We start from the raw sequence: 16,256 nt of genomic DNA on the forward strand, positions 1-16,256 counted from the left end.
TTCTGGCTGTGGAATGCCAAATTGTGTTGTCTCTTTCATTGGGAAGATCTGGTATATATTATTGAAATAGTCTCAAATTTTTTTCTTTATTTTATTACAGTTTTCATTTTGGTTGTCCTTGATTTATAGTAAGATGCTCTCTTTTAATAAATAGAAACATCTCCCATATGTTATGTAAAAGGCTGAATGATGTCAAGACTGCCTAATTTGAAGAGGATTCTGCATCTTTGACAGCTGATATGTCAAATGTTTTATGTGATTCCATAGCAGAATACAACATTCTCTGCGTAACAGCTAATGTAGAAGGACCTTGTGGTGTCAGGTGAACATTTGCAAAAGTTGACCATCTTCCAAAATTTAGCACTAAAATGCTCTAATACTGATCTGTCCATTCCTGACATCTACAAACAACTTCAGTGAACTTGTGAAGGATTTCTTGAATTCCTCTATCTCCACTCCATCTCCACTGTGAGCTGTGCTTTACTTTACAAATGCTCAATGCCTCCCCTATCTCACTATCTCAAGGCAAGATTTCTGTGTGCCTCACAAGTCCCTCTTCCCCTCTCTTCCCTCTGTAAGGTGCTTATTGGCTCTGTGCGATCATCCCATGTCTCCCATATCTTTCTCCTGAAATGTTTTTGTCACCTTTCATGCTTCTTCATGCCAAAGGTTCGTATTTTAAAATGCTTTTGTTATACAAAACTCTTAAAATGCTGTTATGCCAGAAGATGGCGTAACATTAACTCACATTTGATGTAATGATGAGCCATTGCTCATGATGGCCATTGCTGACTTATCAGGGTGGCAGGAGCACTGTATCCCCTTGTATTCCATCTCCCATGTCCCTCATCCAGCTTGGCATTTTCATATACCTCAAAGAGTTCTGATGATTGAAGCTTGGGAACATAATTCTCAGATGCTGGACTAAGATAAAAAACATGAAGTGAAACTGTAGAAACTTTATGGGATTAAGTCTCATCTTGCTGAGAAGTTAAGTACTGAATGTCCTCGATCTAACTCTTTCTAATGAAAGTATCTTAGAGGTTTCTATTCCTAAATGACAGATATGAATATGGGATTTTCTATGACATAAATATAGCAAAATTATGTTTTCCAACAGCCCTGCTTGTTCCAACCTTATTAAATTTCCCTCTCTGTGCATTTATTGAAAGACTGTGTTACCTAACTGGAATAAGAGCTTTCTTCAGGATATTTTAAAAATACTCGAGAGGATGATCGAGTGATAGTGCAGCCTCTTGCATGAAGTCTTTCATGAAGTTATAACTGTAGACTTACCTAGTTTGCTCACATTGTGACTTCCATGGTTTGAACGTGGATCTGACATGTTGATACAATGATTTTTACACTTACACATTTATCTTTCACTATCATATATATTCCTGGATCTACAGAACTGTACTGGTATTTTTGTTGCTTTCTAGAGCTTTAAACAATGAGTCAGGCTGATGAAGGAAGGCTCACTGACACAGAACTGGCAGCTGAGAATGAGTCACCTACCTGTGTGCTGACTGCAGCAGCTCCTAGCCAGGAAGAGGGACCTACTGACGTGACAGCAAGTCCTGCATTTCAGTGTTTAGATGAGGTATTGTGTGCCCCAGATTTCTCTGTCTGTAACAGTGCAAAGTAATTATTCTGAGGTGTATCTTCTGCTGTTAATAATTGAAGGTTGTTACCATGGACTATCTATGTCATTGCCATTTCTTTGATTTTTTTTCTAAGTGGTAAGAAAATTTTGTGAAGCAGTGTCATATTCTTGCTGGGGATTCTGTGCTTGATAGATAATCATGGGTTTTTTTTTCAGTGATCATGGCCTTAAGGGGAATGAGAATACAGATGTCTTGGTTTTGGTCTTGTAGTACCCTATCTGTAGAGGTAATTGCATGGTTTTTTAAAGGGCTCCATAGCTGCAGGAAAAATCACAGGTAAGTGGCTCCTGAGGCGCTATTAGTTAATGATGGTGATAGAAGAAACCTTTTGGAGCTCAGTTTCTTTTGTGATTTTTTTGTGTTAAGGAATCTTTTGGAATACTCGAAGTATTTTTAAATTTTAAATATCAAATATATATCAAATGGAATCCTTAAAAATATAAGGCCACAAGAGTCATTAAGAGATAATCTAATCCAAAGTTGGCACTGAAGTAGATTCTCAGCAGATATTTGTCTAATTTGTTCTTAAATCTTTAATTGGTGGAGATAGCTCTTTTCCATCATGTCATCATTGCCAGGGTTTTATATAAACTTTTCCCTATAGCCCAGTTTAAGTTTCCTTTGTAGTGAATAATACAGCTTTCTTCTTGCCTTTCCCACATTAAAAGGGAAGGCCAGCCAATTTCTGCCCTCTTTCTAATAAAAATGTACATCTCATATCCTTATCAGGCTTTGTTCATACTTCATGTTTTTCTTGATGTTCTTACCTAAAGTTGCTTTACCTTGGACTCTTTCCATCTGGGATCTGTCAGATCAATTTGCCACCCTGGCTCTCACTCTCTGCCTACAGTCTAAAGTCAGGAGAAAGGACAGGGCAGGAATTTGTAGTGAAGGAGAAAATAGGACTGGCCCTTTGCTATCCTGCTATTAGATCATACTGAACATAGCTTGAAGCTGATGCTTTCAGTCTAGTGCCAGTGTATAGGGAGCCCACATCTTCCAGTATTGTTGCAGCACAAACTCCCTTTATTTCCAGGGCAACAGCTTGCACTTGTACTTTACCGGTGAGTTTGGCTTTTCCTCACTTATTCACATTTCTTCTCTTCCACTGATGTATTTGTTTTCTTTTGTTGGACTTTATACATAATTCAGGGATAAATATATTACTTCAGTCACCATAGGGGATCTTCCATTGCTGCTGGCTTCAACTACTTGGAATAGCTTTCAGGATTTTTCCACAGAAGCAGAATTGTATCATATTATCTCAGTTTCACTGACTGGTCATTTATGCCAGTACAGCATGTTATTTATCAGAAGAGACACCTTTTGTTATTATAAGATTTCTTTAAAAGCAGATATGTGCTCTCTTCCCATCAAGCCAGTGTAAGCAGCAGATAGTCAAACATAAAAAGAGCAAGAAGTCAAACATGCACACTCTTTCTTTTTAATAAAACATAGTAACATTGTTTAGCTTTGTGGGTTAGGTAGAAATATTAAATACTTGATGAAGTTCAAACAAAAGCCACCCAATTCATCATTACTTCTTCTCACCAAGTGTTTTTATTTATTACCAAGTTGTCACCTCCTGTTCTGTTGGTTAAGGTATTGCCACAGATTCACAAAATGAACTTTCCACTTCTTTTAGCCTTTGTTGTTATGTCCTTGGAATAAAGATCTTTGCTGTAATACTTTCAGTTGAATTTCTTGAATTGTTAATCTTTCCTCATCTTGTCTTCTAGTGTTAGAAATAAATCAATCTGCATCTGCTAATAACTTTCATGGAAAACTACATAGTCTTGTACCTGTGTGATGAAAGAAATATATTACTTAAATAAATGCTACATTAGGATGCAATAAATTATGCTGGTTTCATTTTGATTTTAGTGCATTATAGGCCATGTATATGTAATCTGATTCTTAGAAGGCAGCAAAAAAAAAATTAATTTTATCATGCATGTACATTGTCTAAATTTAAGGAAGCATTAATTTTAGTAAATGGATATTTAGTAGTAGTCAGCTTCAACAAAATGATCTAAAATTGTAATCAACCATTGCCTACAAATTTATAAATTTTTTGCAACAGATGGTAATACAATACATTTAACCTCTCCCTTTATCTTTGTATCATCCTTGCTACAACAATGCTGTTACTGCAAAAACAGCAGAGGACAAACTGAAAATGTCATTTGACTAGAAAAAGCAACCAAATGTGACATGAAACTGGATTAAATTCTCAAAAAGACAAGATTATGCAGAATGAAAATTTTAGAAAGGCCAGTTAACAAATTGTCTCCTGCTCCTTCTCTTCATTTTTGTCCCTGTAATTTTTATGTTTCACCATATTTCACAGTAACATTTTTTCCCCTTTGGCCACTCAAGTTGTGTTTTACTTTCCTCCACCTGATCTAGTTTTAATGGGAACATGCATAAATAAAACATCATTTGTCATAATGATATTGTAGATGTTTCATTTGTAATCTTTTACCATTTTCAATTCCTCTTCTATTGCTTAAGTCTTATTTTGTTGCCCAAATCAAAATCCCAGACACAACAAAAGACCCCTCCTCTCTATATCTTCCCAATCTGATAGAGAATCAAACAAAAAATCTCAAAAAAAAAGAAATGGTGGGTCTCTTCTCCCAGTTTGAGGTGTTCATACTCAAGGCAGTGTCTTGTACTTTTTCTTTCCCTTCCTGTTGTTGGTATGTTCTTAGGCTAGAAAGGTAGTTTAGTCAAATGTGTACATCCATTTTTAAAACTATGCCAGAAAAAAAAAATATTCTGCAACATTTATCTTGCATGCCTTTGCTGTGGACACTCTCAGCTATTAATTCTGCAGAATAGTGCACTTGTGAAGGAAAAGTGCTTTGCTGTTTTCCAGATCCAGTGAGTCGATACCTTGTTTGGAAGGTACAACAATAATCCCTTCCTGCTAACAAACATCATTCATTTATTTGCTAAATCTAAACATGCAGAAGAATAAACTCCTTTAAGAGGTTTTCCTGACTGGTCTATTGCAAACTGTTGCACTCTATATCCTATAAAATGGTCAGTTCCCCTTATCTGATACCAGCATCAAATCTTTCATTTGTGCTGGTTTTTTTTTGATGGAAGTTCTCACTATCATGCTCCATTTCTTCATCTCTGATGTCCAAGTGTCCTATTGCCATCAAGAAGGAGAAAGAACCTTTCATTAACATTTTTCATTACTATTTTGAAACTCAGATTCTTTCTGAGATTAGTGAATTTATACTCCTGATTGCCAAAAAAGTGGTTGAACAGCTAATAAATATGCTAACCAAAATCTCAACCATGTTTAGCAAAAAATCAGCACTATGACAAAGAATTCTCAAGCACATTTTGTTTCTGATTATCTGATGCTGATTCATGTCTATCTGCTATCTCTAAGAGCTTTAATGCCAAAGATGCATGTGTTTGAATGTTGTTTAGGGGAAAAAAGTACTTCTCATTTTTCTCCTTTTTGTCATCTGTGCTGCAGGAAGGAAGAGGAAGTCACATAAAGGTTGGCTACAACTTTCAAATATAAATACTAAGAATCAGTATTTCATATACTTCTTCAGTGGCATAATGACATCTAACAGCATTTTAGAAATTACAGTTGTTTTCAATTTCTTTTGGTAACAAACTGGTTTTTAATTCTCTCCTAACTCAGGTTAAATGGTGTGTGTAAACAAGTTTCCTTTAAAAGAAAGTTTATTTATCTTCAAATGAAAAGTTTCCTAGAAAAGCTGCCTTGGTAGATTAGGATAGATTTTTTTTTTTAACATAAAACACCATTTTAATTTCTGTCCCCATACACATTCTGTAACGTGCTTTTTGCTATTATAAAGTATGATCATCACTTTATTTTTTCATGGTAACTATAGGAGTGCATAATTTGTTTTAGTACTCACTGAATATGTATGTGCTTCATCAAAGATACAAAAATCGTGACACAGCTTAGTATGTTGAAAGCAAACATTTTTAAACTTAAGCTGATCCTGGCATACTCCACATGACAAGCTTCAAAGGCTCCTGGCCCAACAAAAAAGTGTATAAATATGTTGGCACAGACAGCTAAGACAGATGTTGTCTCCACCTCCATGCACATAATTAAATAAACCTTTTTTGACTTTATTGAGATGGTCACTTGGAAAGTCAGCTAGGGCTGATAATGTGTCTGTAAGCTAAAGTATAGTCTTTTGCAACAGCTTCCAGCAAGTAGGAAATTGTTTATATTGTGAATGTTAAAACAAATCATTGTTGCAGATAGGAAAGTTGATTGTTCCTAAAAAAGCTGTAGAGGAATTGGGTGAATTTACAGCTGCCTTCAAACAGTAGGAATGGGAACAGAGCTGGTGTAACATGCTCATTGTCTGGAGAGGTTCTTTTTACCACTGGCAGGTGACATTGTGGGGAAACAAGGCCGGCAAGTGGTTGAGTGTGTTTGAACTATCACAAAGCAAATAGTATTTCTATTCATTTCTAAAAAACCTGTTTGAAAGTATGTATGATATCTAGTTTTCTATGCTGTTATGAAGTCAAGTGTGACAATTTCAGACCATACAGAGGAACTGGAGCTCTCTAGTGTGAGACTAGGGGAAGGAATAACCTTTTACTGTAGCATCTTCTTGCATTTTAGCCTTTTCTCAGCCATTTCTGGTACTCATGGGACTTGACAAGTATATTGCTATATTACATTCCAAAGCTATCTCCCTCTTTCTGTTTTCTCACCTAAAATATGTATTTGAACAAGGAAAATTTGTACTAAAAATTGGCTCTACCTGGCCTTGTATGTCAGCACAACCATGTGATGAGGAAGCCAGAGCAGTGTTAACCAATAATACATTCAATAAAAACATCAGTGGTGGAGAATCATCTGTTACACACGTGAGTTTACTTTAAATGATAAAAAGGAGATTTCTGGTTTACTTATTTAAAGCACTTGTGTCCAAATACTCCTGAATAAACAGAGCCTTAGATATCTGCATGGGAAAGAAACCTTGAATTTGGATTTAGCATATGGTGATTGAACTGCAGAGTGGAGAGGCTTTTGTATTACGTGTGCAGAAAGGCATGAGAATTTCTGTTTCCCAAAGTGCATCCTGTTTCTCCTTAAAAATTATTCACTCAATGTAATTGCTTTAAAGTGTGTTAAGCACTGTATTTTATACAGTGTAATTTTAAATGATGGCACACTATTCCTGCTGAAATGTAATCTTAATTAAACTTTCAGTTTGTTTTGATTACATGAGCATAATCAGGTAATTTGGGTTATTTTTCCCATTATTATTTTCAAAATGGATTAGTCTTTTAGTGAGATCAGAAAAAACTGATGAATAAGGACTTTAAAAATATGATTGCTTTCATAATTTCCATCTTCTCTTGTTTTGTGTGAGGGTTTGACTTGACATACCATCTTAAAACTGCGTTTTCTGTTTCTGGTTGCCATTGTGTGTGACAGCCAAATTAACTTCTGGCAGAAGAACTATAACAGAATTAAACTATAAAAGTTTAATTAAAGCAGTGAATAAAAGAGATCGATTTAGTATGTCAAGTGTTTGCATCTAGCAGGGCCTATAGATGGTAGTGCTCAGCCATTTTCCTTAAAAACTTATGTAAATGTCTTCAGGCCTATGTTTATAGGCCATTTTATCTTTTTTTTTTTTTTTTTCCTGAAAGTAAAAGGACACAAAAAAACCCCTGAAAAATATATTAAATATATTTGAATCCTCCTTCTTTGTAGGCTGGTATTTTTGTTTTTTTTTTTTTTTTCTCTAAGACAATTCAAAGTCACATCCTTCCTGCTTTATTTTTTCCATGACATGTAAATTATAGAAGCTAGGTAAATTTGGCTTCTGTTTGATTTTGGTTTAATTTGTCATAAGAGCTCTGGGTAGGGATTGGCAATCATCTTAAGGTACTTTCCAAATAAACACATAAAACTAAGTTTTTTTCCCACCAGTTTATCAAGCTATGTATTGTTCTCAACTCACTCCAAGTTTGACTGCGGTCTTTCCCAATAAACACAATTAAGGAAACAGGTATTTGCATTTAAGAGGGAAGGAAAAAGCACCAGTGCTTTCAAACCTTCATTTCATTTCTTCTCTGGTTTGTTTGGGATTGTTTTTCTAGTTTTGGTTTTGTTTTGTTTAAGCAATATGTAGAAAGCCAAGACATTACAGTCTCCTTGGCTGATCACGTTGAACGGATAGGCATTATATTTTGGAAACAAGCCATAGAAGTTTTGCTAGCAAACCAACTCTTAGTAATTTTTTCCACTAAATTTCACCATTTAAATATTAGCAGAATTAAAACCACAAGTGTTTTCATATACTAATCAGTGTTACATAGATGTTTTCCATAGATTGAAAGCCATGTTTTGAATTATTGAGCCTTAGGCAGAAATTGAGGGTTCTTCTTTGTATAGAAAATGGTATGATTTAATTTGGGGTGGTATTTGTATTCACATGCTTTGATGGCTCTTGTATGTGATCTGGTAGGTCAAAACATTGGTTTGCTTCTCTTTCATGTTAGAGTTTGTGTAAACTCCTCATTAGGCAATTAATTTTTCCTCTTTCAAAATATGAATAGTTGCAAAAAAAAAAGTGAGATTTCAGCCCTTGGTATTATCTGGCAGCTGAAGGGCCATAAAGCAGATCTCTAAGGAGCTATCATTACTAGCAATTACTCTCTTGGTATGTCACATAGTCGTCTGTGCTGGTCATCAGTGTTTTCTTACTGCTTCAGCTTTTACAGAAAATCAATAAAATTATTTATACGAATTTTTTTATTGTCCTTATATACATCTATGACAGTAGCCCAGCTTTAATAGTGGTACATTCTTATTTTATTACACCAAGAAAAAACAAGTAATGTTTGCAACAAGTAGATGGACTTACACTTTGTAAAACACATTGACAGAGATTCAGCTACAACAGTTCCAGGCAGGTAATAATCAGATTTCTGTAACAGCATTACAATTTCTTTCGCTAGTTTTGCTTTCTATTTTTAAACACATGAGACAAAGCTTTTTTTTTTTTTTTTTGCAGGTGATTTTAGTCACATTTGTTTATTCTGTTAAAATTTCAGTGTTTTACAGTTTCCTTTAAACAAGATTTTAAAAAGACAGTTTATTTTCTAACAACTTAGTAGTAAAAAGACATTTTCAAGTAGAAGCTTGTAGATACTGTAACTGTTTTAGCTAGTTATCATATAATGAATAGGAGCATTTCATGCAAAATGATTAAATATAATCATATGCAATTAGATGTTTGCTCTTTTAACCAATACTTCACCAGTTGCGCTTTTTTTATTTTGTTTAGACAACTATTTTTTATCCCAAAATAAATATTCTATAGCTTCAAAACATATTCTCAAGGAAAGATGATACATCTTGCAATTAAAATTTTTCATTGCTCTTTAAAATTGAAATATAAAAAACCAAATTACATTTGAATTATCCTTCAAAGTATTTACTTCTTTAAAATATATATTAATATTTTACAATTTAGCTATTGACAGTGTTCTTCATTTAGAACAATAGTATTTTTGTTGTAATCTTCTCTCTCTTTTTTTTTTAATGTCTCTTTTAATCCAAAAAGGGCTGCCAGCAATGACCACACACTAACTGATAAAGAAGTAGAGTCTTAGTTTAGTTTTTCTGCATCTCAGGATTGGTGTAAGCAAAATTGGTGTAAGCAAGAAACTCTTGCTAAGATAAATTGCATCTCCACTCAATGTTGGTCACTATCTTTATAGAAACATGGTCTAGATATGTGCAGTCAAATTTGTGCTAACTATCTACAATGTGAGGTTTAATAACAGTATCTCTAATTTGAAATTCCTGCACTATTTGACAATTTGATTTTTTTATTTGTTATATTTTAGAAAAAACAAATCCTTAATCATATATGCTCTTTTTTTTTTTTTTGCTTAGAATTGACAGTAGGTTTTTATGTTTCAGTGGCTACAAAATGTGTAGTCTTAAAATGGAGAGAACAGCCTTTTATTATGTTACAAAACACTTTATAATTTTTTTTAGTTTAAGGGTCTAATAATATCTAGATTGAGAAGTGTTTGAATGAGAGCTTGAGTCTCTACAAGCATCTTGTAACATTTGACTTGCCTAAAGGATTCAGGAGAAAGCAAAATGGCATTGGAAACTTTTTGTATGTATTTGGAGGCATTAATGCAAAGAATATGGATTCTTATTGATGTGTCTTCCTGCTACCTGTCTGCCTGCCTAAAATGTGCAATAAGCTTTATAATGGCCCCTTTCTCCTACAAATGTCAAATAGGATCTTGAGTTTGACTGGAGGAACCAAAAAGAGCAAGAATGTTGTTCACTACATGCTCTCTCCATGTGTAGATGTGTCACTTGGGGACATGGCTTAGTGTGTATTTGGCAGTTCTGTGTTAACAGTTGGACTCAATGATCTTAAAGGTCCTTTCCAAACTAAATAATTCTATGATTTTATAATAATATTCCTCTGCTTTTATTCAATTCTTCCATTAACTTATTTGAAAAATCTTTGATAAAAGGATGAAATTTAAAGAATCATCTTCATTTTCTGTTTTCTTCAAGACCTTTTTTTGTGTCTTTGAGCAAACCATGTGGCCCTCTGTTTTCTAGTCCTTTAAAAATAATAATTTTTAGTACTTTTCCTAATTTATATTGATATTGCTGTATTATAACTTTGAAGTTGTGAAGGATAGATGATGGAAAAAGACTATTTTAGAGAGACTAGGTTTTTTTTCCCAAGTGTTGAAAAATTTATATTAGTTACATCCCTGAATTATTTTCAGGTTAAAATGTAGGTATTCATTCACACACAACTTGTGGAAGACAATATAACAATTTTAAATCATAAAATGTGGTGTATCACAGTCAGTAAAAGCACCAAAAGCAATGTTTAGAATATTTACATAACAAAACCAAGACCTAACTGGTGTTAAGTTTTAGCAATAAGTATTCAGGTATTTTAGTACTGGTTTTAATACATTATTTGGGTCAAACAATCTCTGGAAATATTTTGTGGAAGCATGTTGTTTTGTATAGAACAATCTTTTGCCAAACATAACTGAATACTTGATTTCTGAGTATAATACTGAGTATGATTTTGAGTGCAATCCAATGCAAACTAGTTAAGAGAAATGCATATGATTACTGCACAAAACTTTTGGGTCTGATCATGATCTTTACTGATTTAAAGGGTTGCCTGTATCCAGTGGGGGTATCATCAGAAACACCATGCCACGTACCCCAGAAAATGCCATCGCGAACACCTTTGTATTTCTTGTGGTAGTACTTGCCATTGAGATTGGCTGACAAGCAGGCATCAAACCACCAGCCAGAGCTGTAGTAGGCACCGCAGTTGCCCGAGGGATACCTGTCATTGTCCTTGTCCGGGGTTGTGAAGAACTTTTGGTCGTGGTTGTAGTGCTTGCTGTAGTGGAGGGCATCTCCTGCTGTGCCGCTGTAGCCGTGGACGCTGAGACGGTACTTGAGGTACTCGTTGGCCACGTAGAAGTGGTCGTATTTTGCGTACTCTCTGATTCCATTGAAATCTTCGAGATCGATTCTCAGTTGCATTTCCTGGCTCCTTGTCAGGAGGTGAATTTTGTCATTGCCTAGCCAAAATTCCCTGCTGAGATTCCCAAAGCCGTGTTTGTAGTCATTCCAGGTCCTGTTGAAGTTAGTGCTGCCATCCTGACGCCGTTGCAACATTGTCCAGCCGCCTCCATGTGTTTGCATGTCACAATAAACTTCAAAGCTCTCATTTCTGGGATCAGGGCTAATCCTGTAGATTCCATTACTCCTTCTTCCTGCTATGTAATGGTCAGCACAGTCTCTCTGCATTATTTGTATTACTGGTGAAAGAACGGGTAGTATTAAAATAAACATAATTTCAATTTATCCAGACTGATACGGCATACAGAACTTGCGTTGGAGAGACTTTTACATTGGAAATGGTGTTGCAGCAGTGTCAGCTCTAGTGCAAAATACCTTTTCCATCAAATTTACTTTATCACAGATGTCACCTAGGATCTCTGCATCAGATAGCTGTCAAAAAAACCCATCTAAATTACTTTTTAAATCAAAATGCCTAATATAAGGGCATTTTGATTATCTGCTTTCCTTTTTGTCCTTTCCTCTACTCTATCCTTTGATTATCTTTGATTATCTCAACCCTATTTCTTCAGTCCCTGTTTCTAATGCTTTGTGTTTACACACTCGTTGCTTTTTGTATTTAAATGTATAGCTTCACAACCTGCCTACAATTTACAGCTCCATCTGGCAGTATGTCAGAGTAAGAACTCTGTTCATGTGGGAATGATGTTGACCTGGCTATTGTTAAGTAAACATCATTTGATAGAGAACATAACATCATTAGGAATGCTTTGTGTGTTAATGCTGACTGTACTTTAGGAAGCCGGAAAAAAGTAATAAAATTGTCACATCTGTTGTGGTAATTGTGTGACTCCTGAAAAGCTGAAGGTGATGGTGCTTTCCTGTGTATGTGGCTTTGCTGGCTTTACAGAAAGGAAGAATGTTAGCATCTACTGTTAACAGTACCTTTTTCCTACCCATGGATGATGTGTTTTATTCAGAAGAAAGATGTCCCTAGGCTTTTTCCTCAGAGTGCAAATCCATTTTTTGATCCATGTCATTCAGTAATGCCATTCTGTTCAACAGCCTGGTGTTAGAATTCCATGTTCTTAAGTCATATGGACAGCTCTCAGACATTCTCAGTTAAGAATCAAACCCATAATGTTCATTTCTATTGAAGATTTGAATGTGTGGGTGTGTTCATTTGCAGGTTCTGTTGCAATTTTTCCTAGAAAACTTAAACAAACTACTTCTTGAAATGGAGGAGTGATCTCAGGCTGCTGCAGGGAGTAAGAGTCAGGCCTTCTTTTTTGCTGGGAAACTGGACATTTATGACACCACAAAGTATAGGAGCCAAAGGCTTTAAAGCCAAATCTGAATCCACAATAAATTCTCATTTATTTCATTGAACTTTGTGTAAAATCTTTGGTGGACTAAATTTCAGAGCAGTTATTAACAGAGAATATACATTTCAGATTAAATGCTTCTGTAATCCAATTCAACTCCTATTTAAATAAAGTTTTGCTTTCAGTGGATGCAGGGATAGCTTCTGAATAGGAATAAGTTGTAGCTGTTTCCCTTGCTTGCTTTCATAATGAATATATTGCTGCTGAAAATGCTTTTAGCATGTTGCTGTAAAATAGGAGTATCTACATGATCATGTGCCCTGACACTACCCAGCATTTCAGTAAATGTGAGGAATATAAAAAATTTATTTAGTCTGTTATTTAGTCTGCTTTGAAGTACTGTACTTGAATGTGATTCATTGCCCATTATTAATAAAAAAAACTCATTCTTTTTGTGAATGTTTTGTATCTGAATGAACCTAATTTATTTGTAGTGATTTTTATTTGATTTGATTATTGATAAAAAGCATTACCTTTATTATTACTTATTTACTCTTTTCAAAGAAGAAGTTTCAAGAATTTCAGCTATACATACACTGTACACTTGCAGATCCTTCTGTTTTCAATACGTATAGATAGAAGGACAATTTTATTTTAATATTGGATGCTAAGCAAGAACCTTAAAGACTGTAAAGCAGCCTGCTCTTTTTCTGTTTTGTCTCTTGAGAGCTTTATCTTCTTGTGTTTGATATCTAAGTGGTAGAATACGCTGACAATCTAGGGAGCATTTCTTGTTTTCAAGGATTCCTATATGTAATTTAAAAACTTTATGACTTTTTAGAAAACCCCCTATCTTGCTGTAATGACAGCAAAGATTAGAAAGAAAGCATTGGTTCTATTCCTTTATTAGGAGAATTAAATGATAGAAGAAAAAAAAGTGGTTTTTTCAGTGATAATACCTGTTTTCTGTTTTACACTGATCATATATTTAGTGTTAAAATTCTCAGTCGAGAAGTGTTGTTAGTAAGCTTTTTTAGCTGAGCCTTTCAAATGCTTGCTGTGATGATGAGAAAATTATTTTATTATCCATCTGTTAAAAACTAAGCATTTTGCTAGATTCACTTGATGATTGATGTCTTGCACCCCTTTTCAGAGTATCTGCAGTTTTGAAGTGAGAAAAAATTAAAAGGCAGTTTTCTAAGGCACACCTAGAGAAAATTTACCCCTTCTCCTCTAAGGACAAAATATGTGTAGGTCACTGACATTTAGTGTCTCTAATGAAGAGTATAATGGTGTAAAATAAAGTTAATTTTTCATGTTTATTTATTAAATTGCAAAAAAATTGTCTTTTAAAAAGTTTTAAATCCCTTAATGAAGTCCAATTCTAGGAGGGACTGAACACCTGCAGTTCTCAGTAACCCTCTAGTGGCTGCTGAAATGTTTTACAAGACTATAAATAAACATTAAAACAGCAGATATTTGTGAAGTTAATAACACAGCTATTGGGGTAAAATATATTTTAAATTGTTTACCTGAGTGAAATGCACAGAAAGCGTATACAGACAGTAAGAATTAACAGATTACATACCAGGTCTCGCTTGCATTGCTGGACACTTAGAAGAACATTTGTTATCCAGGTTGTTCACAGCAAATGTCAAATTTGCAACTTTGCTGTCAACGTAATGTTCCACGTTGTTCATGTTTACAAGGCTCAGCTTCTCCAAACGACCCTGCAGTGTCTGAATCTGGCTCTTTGCATTTTTTAAGCTGGTTGCCATTCTGTTAACTTTGCTTTGCAGTTCATTTACTCTGTTATCTTGGCTTTCACTGTTTTCTGCAGTGTTAGGTAGCAGGAATTCCTTACTTCTGTCTCTTTCTTGGTTGTCATCTGCTTGCAGCTTGCAATCTTGGCAGCATTTCATCAGCTTGTTTACTGATTCTTTAAGGGTCTGGACTTCTTTGAGAGTCTTCTCAAGCAGTTTGAATTCTTTGGGTATCTGAATGGTCATCGGAGGCAAATTTATCTGATAAGGACAATCCTCTCCTTCATCACATTTCTGATTAGTTTTGAGCTTTATAGGACAAGTCTCAGTAAGTTTTGCTTCTTTAGCATTCTCTTCCTCTTCTAAAATAACTGCAAAAACATTTGTTAAAGAAAGGAGAGTTGACTTCAGCAAGACTATGTAAATGAGGAGCTTCATCTTCACTGAGAAACTAGCAGTATGAGGAAGTATGCAGAAGTGGAACTTTATAAGGGCAGCTTGAAGCCTGTGAGTTATCAGACAGCCTACACTGTTCTCAGAAATGGGTGGGAATGCTTGCATCACGAGTGATTAATAGCAGAGCAAAGTTAGGTAGTGCTTGCAAGAGTAGCACATTTCAGTGAGTATTTCTGACTCAGAGCTAGTGTATGTAAGCAAGATGATGAAATGCATGTGTGCTGGTAAATTATGCAGTTTAATTTCATTCCTTGTACATGGATTTTCTTTTTTTTTGTGGAAAAAAAGCAGGTAGAGAAAGTGAAAACCAGCCCTTTTCCCACTTTAAGGTTTATCACAAGAATAACTTTACTGACAGTCAGTTCCCTTTTCCCTATTTTTTTTTACCTTAATAGATATATCAATTATTTTAAACCCCAAACATGTTGAAACACACATATAGTTTTGGTTCCAAACATTTTTCAGAATAGAGTCACAAATTCAGGAGGATGAACAGCACTTTCTTCTTACTATTTTACCTAGCCCACCTTAAAATAGTTATCTGAATATTCATAATCTCTATGGCACACCACAGTTAAAATTCACTATTATCTGATCTGAGGTACTTTTTTTTGAGCCTTTTTAAGTGAAGGGTAGTGAACTTAAGACAGTTTGTCCTTTAATGCATGAGATCATAATTGTACAGGAAACCCAAAGAAAATCCTGATGTTCTGATTAATGTCCCAAATTCTAAATGTAAAGTGAGGCAGAGATGTAGGGAAGGAACTCTCTTCTGTTTGAGGTATTGCTCTTCTTTTTATTGTGCCTCATATCAACTTTCAGAGTTAATCATATACTTTAGATGTCTGATCACTCCAAATGAAATGCTTCTCCAGGTGACAATTGCCATTTTCATTCTACAGCCACCTTTGCCATTCTCATGTGATGCCTCTGCAGTTTTAATGAGCTATGTAATTTTCCTTGTGCCTCAAAACAAGGCTGTGTGGATGTGTCTTTGTGCATTCACAGCTCAGTCAAGAGTAAACTTGCAGGAGGAGTAAAGGGTATTTACACCAGTTATTGTTTAATTAGTACAGTCTGAACCATTTCTTTCCCTAAACCCTATTTGAAATTACTCATAACACAGATTAAACATTAAGCAGACATTAGTCACACATGTAACCCACAAGTTCATCATCTCTGTAATGTTACTAGCTTTTATACACACCACATGCTTATACTGATAGTACAGGAGGGAGGCTTGGTAAGAAAACCCACTTGTCCAACCCCTGCAACAATTCCTTCAGATTTCCTGCATAGCACAAAACTTTAGGCACTTTCTTGGGAGATGGGTTTTGAATATACCTTTCTTACATTCTAAATGAACATCCCAGAACCTGCCATTGTGCTTTTAGTTATGTGGCAAAACAGT

At 35.0% G+C, this 16,256-nt stretch overlaps 2 protein-coding genes across 2 annotated transcripts in view; one reads left to right on the forward strand and one right to left on the reverse strand.

Annotated features, from left to right (window-relative positions):
- The first annotated feature begins 1,453 nt into the window (after positions 1–1,453).
- CCDC146 (coiled-coil domain containing 146) overlaps positions 1,454–16,256 on the forward strand; it is a 59,831-nt gene continuing 45,028 nt past the window's right edge. The window contains exon 1 of the mRNA XM_062490824.1: positions 1,454–1,603. Within this exon, the coding sequence (XP_062346808.1) occupies positions 1,454–1,603 (150 nt within the window). The remainder of the gene's footprint in view (positions 1,604–16,256) is intronic.
- On the reverse strand, positions 8,459–15,264 carry FGL2 (fibrinogen like 2). The gene is made up of 2 exons (XM_062491641.1): positions 14,215–15,264; positions 8,459–11,540 (listed from the first exon to the last, which is right to left on the reverse strand). The coding sequence occupies exons 1-2, from the start codon at positions 14,948–14,950 to the stop codon at positions 10,834–10,836; spliced, it is 1,443 nt and encodes a 480-aa protein (XP_062347625.1). The 5' UTR covers positions 14,951–15,264; the 3' UTR covers positions 8,459–10,833.

Source organism: Cinclus cinclus, chromosome 4 (genome assembly GCF_963662255.1).
Source record: "Cinclus cinclus chromosome 4, bCinCin1.1, whole genome shotgun sequence".
Taxonomy (NCBI): Eukaryota; Metazoa; Chordata; class Aves; order Passeriformes; family Cinclidae; genus Cinclus; species Cinclus cinclus.

What these genes read in the sequence shown, in the direction of transcription:
- FGL2 (XM_062491641.1), bottom strand. Translation starts at nt 14,950, where the DNA reads ATGCAAGCATTCCCACCCATTTCTGAGAACAGTGTAGGCTGTCTGATA. An exon ending in AGCAATGCAAGCGAGACCTG is followed by an intron (nt 11,541 to 14,214) that starts GTATGTAATCTG and finishes TTCTTTCACCAG; the next exon opens with TAATACAAATAATGCAGAGA.